At 50.5% G+C, this 9,038-nt stretch overlaps 1 protein-coding gene across 1 annotated transcript; it reads right to left on the bottom strand.

Annotated features, from left to right (window-relative positions):
• Nucleotides 1-441: 441 nt before the first annotated feature.
• CRYGS (crystallin gamma S) lies at nt 442-8,628 on the bottom strand. Its single transcript, XM_072867635.1, has 3 exons — nt 4,025-8,628; nt 3,126-3,368; nt 442-1,101 (listed from the first exon to the last, which is right to left on the bottom strand). The coding sequence occupies exons 2-3, from the start codon at nt 3,213-3,215 to the stop codon at nt 829-831; spliced, it is 363 nt and encodes a 120-aa protein (XP_072723736.1). The 5' UTR covers nt 3,216-3,368; nt 4,025-8,628; the 3' UTR covers nt 442-828.
• Nucleotides 8,629-9,038: the final 410 nt, after the last annotated feature.

The raw sequence follows: 9,038 nt of genomic DNA, 5'->3' as shown, positions 1-9,038 counted from the left end.
TCCTGCCCTTTGAGATCGTTCAGCAGCAACCTCCCATCCCCAGGCAGCTTTCAGAGGCACTCACCATCTCTGTCCACGTCCAGCCTCTTCTCCCCCATCCAGCTGCCCAGCTTGATATGGTACTTAGCCCCATTTTAAGCAGTTGGCCCCCTTGTCTCACACCTACAAGGGGCATCCTGTAGCTGACACACTGGGCTGCCAGGGTCCCCAGCATCCTCCATGGAGACTGTGGCCATCTCCCTCCTGCCCACTCTGGGATCCCTGCCTCTCACCTCCACTTTCCCCCTGGTCCTGTTGTCCCTTGCATCACAAGAGGGACCTGCTCCTCCAGCAACAGGATGTCTGCTGCCTGCTCAGGCTCCCTGGGGGGGATCTTGCTGCACGTGGCATGGAAGCAAACCTCATCCCTTCTCCCGAGCCACCATGGAGCAGCAATACAGCAAGCGGGGACTCCACAGGGTCATAACAGACTGAGCGACCCACAGCCAGCATCAAAAACTGGAGTCCCAGGGACGGGTAGTCCCACTGCTCTACTGGACTGGCTAAATGCTGGAGCACAAGCTCCAGCTTCGGGATGGGTTTTCCCTGGAGAGGAGCAGTGGGATGGAGGGGAGGGGATGGGACCAGCCTGGAGGAAGCAGATGACAGTGGAGATGGAAGCAGTTGGGGCTGGCGGAGGGTGTTTTGCTTAGAGAAGGCTCAGCTCCACACCGGCTCCTCCGGGGCAGGAAAACTCACACGCAGACCCTGGGAATAAGCAGGACAGGCTGAGCTGAGCGACTCAGTTGCTTTATTGATGGCCTCTGGCAGCCCAGTCAATGGGCTGCCTCACTCGGCAATGCTGCGGAAGGACTGGACAGTGGGGCTCGCCGCTCCCCACTCCACGGGTTTGCGGTACTCCCCCTTGGGCAGCAGGTACTGCCTGCCCCGGTAGTTGGGATGCTCGTAGAAAACCCAGACACCCTCCAGCACTCTGCAGGCGTGGACCTCGCGCATGTGCCACTCCTCCATGACAGAAGGGCAGTCTTCGGTGGCTTCGAACATCTGCCCGCCAAAATCTCCCTTCTCAAATACCTGGATGTGGCCCCGGCCTCCACTTGGCTAGGAAAAGGGGAGAGAAAATGGCAGAGCGCTGGAGGGAGGCACCGACATGTCCCCGGCTCTGACGGTCGCCAGCAGATGGGAGCAGAGCTGAGGCACGATCAGACTCAGATCAGGTACAAACCACCCCCCCCAGCACACCAGGACAGGGCTGAACAGCTCACGTCAGCCCCCAAAAGTGCAGCGGGGAGGCAGCTGGGGAAACGCTTGACCAAGCATTACATGCAAAGAGGGCACAAAAGCACCAAGCCGGAGCAGAGTGGTTTCAGCTCAAACCCCCACCGCAGCCCCAGTTTCGCAGGGAGGAAGGGTGCAAGGAGGGATGGAGCCACATCAGCAACTGCTGGGCTGTCCATCCCAGGCAGCCTGCCCGTCCCGCTGCTGGCTTGAACCCTTCAGGCACTCCATGTGATCATCAGAGATGGACCCCCTCCACTCCCCACTCCTCCGGGCAACGAGGAGTTTAATGAGCTGGTGACCCCAGCTGGGTTGTATTACAGGCGAACGCAGCACGGGTATTTTCCACTGTGATTTGAAGCGCTGCATGGCCTGAAGGCACTGCGGCAGTTTTAATCTGCAGCTGCCTGGACACCATCTTCCCCCGCTTTCCCCCGTCCACCCAAGCCCACTCTCATTGCCAGTCCCAGCCGAGCTCTGTGGGGTCTCTTGGATCTGCGCGCTGCCGCTGCAGCTTCTCCAGGACACTCTGACCTAACGCCTGCAAGCGGCGGGTCTCTGTGCAACCTCCCCAAGCGCAGGAGGGGAAGCCAGGCACCAGGTGGACCTGCAGGATAAGGCCTCCACATTTCATCCTGATGGAGGATGCTGCATTGCTGTTACGTCTCCCACGTGTTTTGGCTCCATCCCTTATGCCAGATCAGTGCTCTGAACTGTCTGGAAACTCTCCCTGCCCTATACAAAGGGATTTAGACCTAGCTCAAACCCAGAACAGGTTCAAAGTAGCGTTAGACCTCCAGACATAAAAGCAAAACCCCTTCTCAGCTGTGACACCTGCTCCACACAATGAGAATCCATTGCTGCGATACTCAAGTGAGCAATGCACAGATCACCAATGTCTGCCCCACTGCTGGCAAAAACACAGCAGCAGCAGCACTCAGCATCTCAACCCCAATCCACACTCCATCCATACTCCCATCCCTGCCAGTTTTGAAGGGTGCTTCTCCCCATAGGCTTCCCAAAGGGACTGTTCCCTCTGTTCCTTTGTGTTCCCCAGCACTCCCACAGGGTGTAAATGCTGCTCACTGTCGACCTACATTTATCCTGTCTCCTGCTGGTAGAAGGACAGGTGCTGCTGGAGGCTGCAGAAGCATCTCACCATCATCAGTTAGGAGGGGATGAGCTGCAGCGGGGGAGACACGCATTGCCCTGTGCTCTCCTAATACCAAGAGACACCAGGCTCCTCCAAGCACACCTAAGGAGGGCTTCAGGCATCCCTCCCACTCCTGGTCACTCCAGGTCTGCTCCTGGGGCTGTTCTCCCCATGCCCAGCGGGGCTTGGTGATACTGAGATTCAGTTCCCTGTATCAGAGGGGAGCCCTGGCTTGCTAGAGAGGCAAACAAACGGCCCCTCGTTCTGAGTGCTCCTGCAAAATCTACATCCCACTGTTACAAGCCTTATGCTCACCATCAGATTTGGATCAGTTGGCAGCACACCAGGGGGGAAGGTGAGAGGCAACTCACCTGCCCAGACACTGAAGTCCCTGAGGAACGTGCAGATAGAACTATGCTGCTGTTCCTATGGAAACTCACCTACAAAGCAGTCAAAGGGATCTGCTTTTTCCCATTGCAGTCAAGAGTGGAAGAGATTCCACTGGATCTTCTCCGCTCACCAAACACCTTGCCATTCCCTGAGCAGGACTGCAGGAGCAAACCCCCTATAGCCATCCTCTCCAAGGGAGCTCCCGTGGGTCCCCAGGAAGATGGGGGCCACCCACAAGCATGCTGAAACACTTTAACGATAGGTGTGTAAATTAAAATGTCCCTTGGGAAGAGGTCACACTTACTATCTGGACAGCTTTGCAGGAGCCGAGGCGGTCATTGAGGCCCATCCAGTGGTGGTAGTCAGGATACTCCCCATGCGTCAGAACGTACATGTTCCCAGAAAAGTTTGGCCTCTCATAGGCCACCCAGGTGCCTCCATCCACCCGGATGGAGTTGCAGCGGCTCAGGTAGGTGTGAAAATCAGGGCAGTCGCTGTCACACTCATAGCAACGGCCTAGGAAATTCTTGTCTTCATAGAAGGTGACCTGAAACACAAGCAGAGGAAGGAAAGCAGGGAGGTTCCTCGTCCCCCAGCACATGCCTGCATCCATATTCTAGCCGCATCACAGCGTGAAATATCTGAAAAGAGAGCCCTCAAGATGTCAAAAAGCATCAAGCCCAACTGTTGAACCGTTAGCCCAACTAACCCTGGCAGCCGATTCACCAGTCTGACCCCAACGCCTCCAGCTGCCACCAATGTCTTGCCCTTCCCAGTACCTAGTTTTGTCACAATCCAACCCAAAGCTCCCTTGGTTAAGTCCCTGTCCTCTTTGCAGCAAAACACTATTAATACATTTCCCTCCCACCTTATCTAGATCAGTAGTTACTAAATTATGGCCAAGGGAGCCATAAGTAGTCCATCATAGAATCATAGAATCATTTAGGTTGGAAGAGACCTTTAAGATCATCAACTCCAACCATTAACCTAGCACTGCCAAGTCCGCCACTAAACCATGTCCCTAAGCACCACATCTACACGTCTTTTAAATACCTCCAGGGATGGTGACTACACCACTTCCCTGGGCAGCCTGTTCCAATGCTTGACAACCCTTCCGGTGAACACATTTTTCCTAACATCCAATCTAAACCTCCCCTGGCGCAATGGACTGTACTAAACAGCATCTCTTTTATATTGGCTTACTGAGTGTTTGCAGTTAGACCTTTATTGATAAGGGGGTGGTGAGGTCTCTTTCCTCCTGGGTCACGTCTTCTAGCCCTGCAATCGTTCTCCTTGTTCCCACTCTAATGGTCCACAGTTTTCTTCCTCAAAAGTCAATGTCAAAAGCTGGACATCACGCAAGCTTTACCAGTGCCAAGAAAAACTAAAGGAGTACTCCACGTATGTGGTGGATAGCACAGTTCTTCAGACATCCGAGGACTGCATTTGCAGTTGGCTTCTTCTGCTTTGGTTGTTTCAAGTTTGCGATACAGCTGACAAATTTCTGACCCATCACCACACTTCTTTCCCAAGAGCTGCTCTACAGCCAGGCAGCTGTCTGCAAAGCACTTTGCTTAGGGACACGTTTTCCCTACTTGATCACCTGTTTCAAAATGATCTCAAGAGCTGGTGAGCAAATCCCATTCCTCTTGCCGAGGTATCACCATCCCAGTTAGGCCTGGAAAAGCGACACATGCTTTTTTCAAAAAGCCCTTCATGGAAACACTGCCAAGCCCTAGACCCAGACCAGTCCTTTGTACAGCCCCATTTTTAGATCCTTCCAGATGACAATTATTCACCAAGAGCTGCTCTTTGCAATAAGGGTTCCTGGACCATCATGTCTATTTTGACTATATCCCTTGCTTGCTTATGATACTGTGATGCCAGACCATGTCAAAAATTACATTTGACATGAATCGGTCTCAGCAGATCCCTTTCAGCTGCACCCAATCACCAGCCCATCTTCCACCTTAACAGGAGTTTGATTACTTTACTCCACTATCTTCTAGAGCCTTGCACTGAATCAACTGATATGCAAGTTGATTGATCCAATGCCGTGCATACTCAAGACAACATTTGACCTTTTCCAGCCTTCCAGTATAGCATCAGCCCCATACATGCTGCCAGTTTATTTGGTAACATCTGAGATTACCTCAGCCAATTCCCCCAGATGCTCTGGAAAGAATTTTTCTGGCCACAGTGATTTAAACATCTAACATGCAGTACTCCGTAATCCATTTTTCCCATGGTTTTTCCATAGCTTGAGTATTAAGATACATGATCACCTTTTGCTCCTAGCTAGTTGTACTTCACCTATGGTACTTTGGCTACTGGTATTGATCTAACATCACTGCTGTTAAAAATACTGTTCATTGTCACAGTTTTAACCCAGGAGGTAGACTCAAATCTAGGACAACCCGCTCACTATTTTTTTTTTCATTCATTCACTTTGTGTTAGAAAAATAAATTAGCCACTGTTTTCCTAGTGCTGGTTGGTTATTATGCCCCACCAGCCTGACCACTTATCTGGGGAGTTGGACTAATCATGCCAGAGGATTTACATCCTTGGTCTTGTGGCCTGTTATTAGACCTTTATTAGGATAATGTTATTTCCCTCACATTTTCCTCTTACTTTCAAGAGGCTGATCTCCCATTACGAAGCAGTCAGCACGTACAAAGCAACCTGTCCCCACCTCTCTCCCTCCTGAGCAACCTCTTCCCATCTTCAGTGCAATGGAGAGTTGGGAGATCACTACCATCTTTCCAGCAAGTGAATAAAGGTTGTAAAAGGTGTGCACTAAAATGTCCAATTCCTGTTTTCCCACACTGCTACTACTAGGTAGTTAACCATGCTGGTCAGTCCTTGCCAGCCACAACCCTGCTGTTGTTTTACAGATCCTGCTTCTGGATCTTTGTCCCTAGAGGTATCACCCGAAAAATCTGCCAGCATGAGCCCAGAGGCAACACTGAAAGCTCACTGAGTCTTGGCAGTCACTTACCACCAGTAATCCTCTTCTTGAAGCCAGTGGTCAAGGAAGCCACAGCATGCCTGTAATACCCTCTGCAGGGCAGTATACAGGGATGCATCTCTTTGCAGCTCAGCCATTACCCTCCACTGGGACAGCTGATGAGCTCTCCCCCTCTTCAGCCTCACTCCCCAAGCTCTGCAGCGCCTTCTGATCTGCAGTCCCACTGCTGTCCACACAGTGAGCATCCTGCACAGTCAATGATGAACTCTGCCTAACATCTGTAAGACCACAGGTCTGGTCTCCATGCAGGAAGCACCCCGCCCAGGCAGAGAGATGCCTCCTCCTGCCTCACAGCAGGGCAATTGGCAGTGGGAAAGGAACAGGTCTCCGTCACCTCTGGTCCTGGCTCCACATGAGCTGCCTTGATTTTGTGGCTGGCATCCAGCAGAACCAGCTTCTCTTCCAATACCGTATCACAGCAGCGGTGCGTGAAGTTGGTTAAGTTGGCCTTTAATTTTGTAACAGAAAAGCTCATTTTATGTTCCTTTCCCACCCAGCCTAACACAACCGAACTTCAATTTGGCAAAGCTACCTGGTGTTCCTAGGAGGGTATTTTCCCTGTACTTATAAAGCCACAAAGCCAAAGAAATCTGAGAGCACATTAAGGTTATGGCCATTCCCACAGAACAGCGACCAACCAGAAGTGTTAGACCATTTACAGGAAGACTTAAGGAGAGGGCTCCTGCCCACCCATTCTCCACCACAGCCCTTTGCACACACCTTCAAGTGATTTCAGACCTTCACACTCGGCGCTTCTCAGCTTTCCTCCAATGATTCAGGCACAAACAGAGTAGACTGATGTTTTTCACCCACAGGATAATGACAGGTGAATTACAGATTTCAATTCCAGATTCGTCAGTTCATTTCGGTCACATCTTACTCTGACGCAAATTGCCTTCTTTCAGTAAAGTCATCAAGTTGCTCTGCTTACAGCACTAACCCGCTCACTGCCCAAACTTTGCTTTTTTGGGGCTTACCTGGCAGATAACAGACTTGCCATAGCAGATCTTCCTTACAGGACTGTAAAACTCTTACTCCCTTGGCTACCTCATAGCAGTTATCACATTTCTTCCCAACAGCAGCTCTATTAGAAGGAAACTTGTAAACAAGAACTGTAAGCAATAACCACTAGTGCCCACTGCTTTCTAAGAAAGCAGCATGGGGGCAGTGATTCCTTTCTAGGGCAGACCGCTTGCTTAGGCTGTGGGAAATAGTGTTTAATTCTCTCCTTCGCCCTTTTCTTCTCCCTGGAATGAGCTAGGCAAGAGCATGGCACAGAAAAAAGATGAGATTTACACTCTTTCACTGACTTAACTCCTTTTGGGACATTTTGCTGTACCACAGCAGCACATAATCAACAAATTCCCTGTAGCACGCTCACAGGGGGCATGCCTTTCAGCAGGGATAAATGCAGTATGTGTTTAAGTTTCTTCAAGTGGACAGGAGACTCGAGCATGAATCAGTTACATTTCCCCAGCACCTTCTTTATGCACATAAAGACTGTACTACTGCAATCTAAGAGCCATGAGGATAGAAGGAAGCAGCACACCATGTTCAGTTTCTAAAGACTGCTCAGAAATAGCCAAATCACTTTGAGCCAAGATCACAGATGAAAGGTGCAGAGAAGCAGAGGCTGAATCCAGATCTTCCATAGCATCGGCCAGTGCCTACAAAACCACTCTGTTTCTGAGCCCTCTGCCCCCTTGAGTCTTACAGTCTCCACAGGTTAAAAGGAATGTAACCCAAAAGCAAAACTAGTACAATGGGAAGATGCACATCTGTCCACAGCCTCTTAACAGCTGTTTAACATTTCACAGGAGAAACTGGCCACTAGCCCCAGGTTCTCACCCTCCTTTCCCAGCTGTTTATCCCTGCCCAGTCCCAACCCTGCAACAAGGTCTGCGTTGACCAACCAGCTCAGCTCTGCTAACTTCAAGACTGAAGAACACAGCATTAGAGCTGGATCCCCATCTGATGCACATCACTCTAGCTTTCTGATCTACTTCTTTCTCCAGTTTAAATTCATCTCTGCCAATTCCACCAAATCACAAGGCCAGTTCGCATCTCTCAGGGAATGCTATTGCCTTCGGTGCTATGGTCATCATTCAGGCGTCTTCCTGTTGCAGCACATCCTTTGCTCCACCATGGGACTCAGGTACTCCCCAGGAAGCCTTCGAAGAGACTCTGCTCTGCAAATGCAGCTTGCCATGTTCGCTGCTGGCACAGCAGCTTCCGCCATCAATTTACAAGGCATCAGGTCCTGGTGCATTTTAAAATATCCCCTCACCAGTCACTGTGTTCAACTCCATCCTCTCACAGAGCCACACCTAGAGGAAACAGCCAAGATCTGGGAAAAGACTAGGGAGGGCTCAGCTCCAGCCTCCCTCCACCTGAGGAGGGATTTCTCAAGCACGTCCTCTTGCCGACAGACTGACAGAGGGGGAAGCTGTCAGCAGAACAAAGAAACCAAAGTTTCTCCACAACTTATCCCTGGTAAATTCTGTACTCCTAACCACAATCATGAATAGGCTGCAAATAAACCTACCTTGGTTCCAGCTCTGGACATTTTCCGTTCCAGCCAAGCTCCCCAGTGCTGGAGGAGTGTCAGAAGCTGTTACAAACAGCCAGGATCCGAGGCACCCTTTTTATAATGGGCTTGTTTTAAACCAGACAGCCGCTTTGTCATGAGAATAGGATCCAAAAATTGAGTCAGTGATTCTGAGGCTATAGCTGGTTTCCAGAAAAGCAAACAGGATTACAGAATAAAGGAAGGCTTCACCATCCTTCCTTTGTTACCATTTGCTGAGTCAGAACACCAAAACTCTGCCAAACGCACTCAAAACACGCAGCCCCCTGCCAAGTCCTGGAAGACGGGGGGCAATTTGGCTGCTCTCTCCCTTTCAAGCATGTTAAACAAGAAAGCATCCTCATCAGTTCTCAAATGTCCATGCCCATTTGCAAGGAAGAGACCCAATATTTATCAGAGAACGTTCCCATGCAGCAAAGGATGCAACTAGAAAACAGTGAACACGTGCTCAGAGCAGACACCACAGGCTTGCAAAGAACAGCCTCTGCATAGAGGCTCTGCTTCAAAAGCTCCCAATGGAAACATCTGTGCAGCAAAGAGGCTGCATATTTTTATAGCACACCTTCAGCTTGAGCTATATCGCTCCAAATGGTGCCTGACA

Source organism: Ciconia boyciana, chromosome 7, assembly GCF_034638445.1.
Source record: "Ciconia boyciana chromosome 7, ASM3463844v1, whole genome shotgun sequence".
NCBI classification, from domain to species: domain Eukaryota; kingdom Metazoa; phylum Chordata; class Aves; order Ciconiiformes; family Ciconiidae; genus Ciconia; species Ciconia boyciana.
The sequence above is the reverse complement of the archived record's forward strand: the minus strand, read 5'-3'. Positions and strand labels throughout refer to the sequence as shown.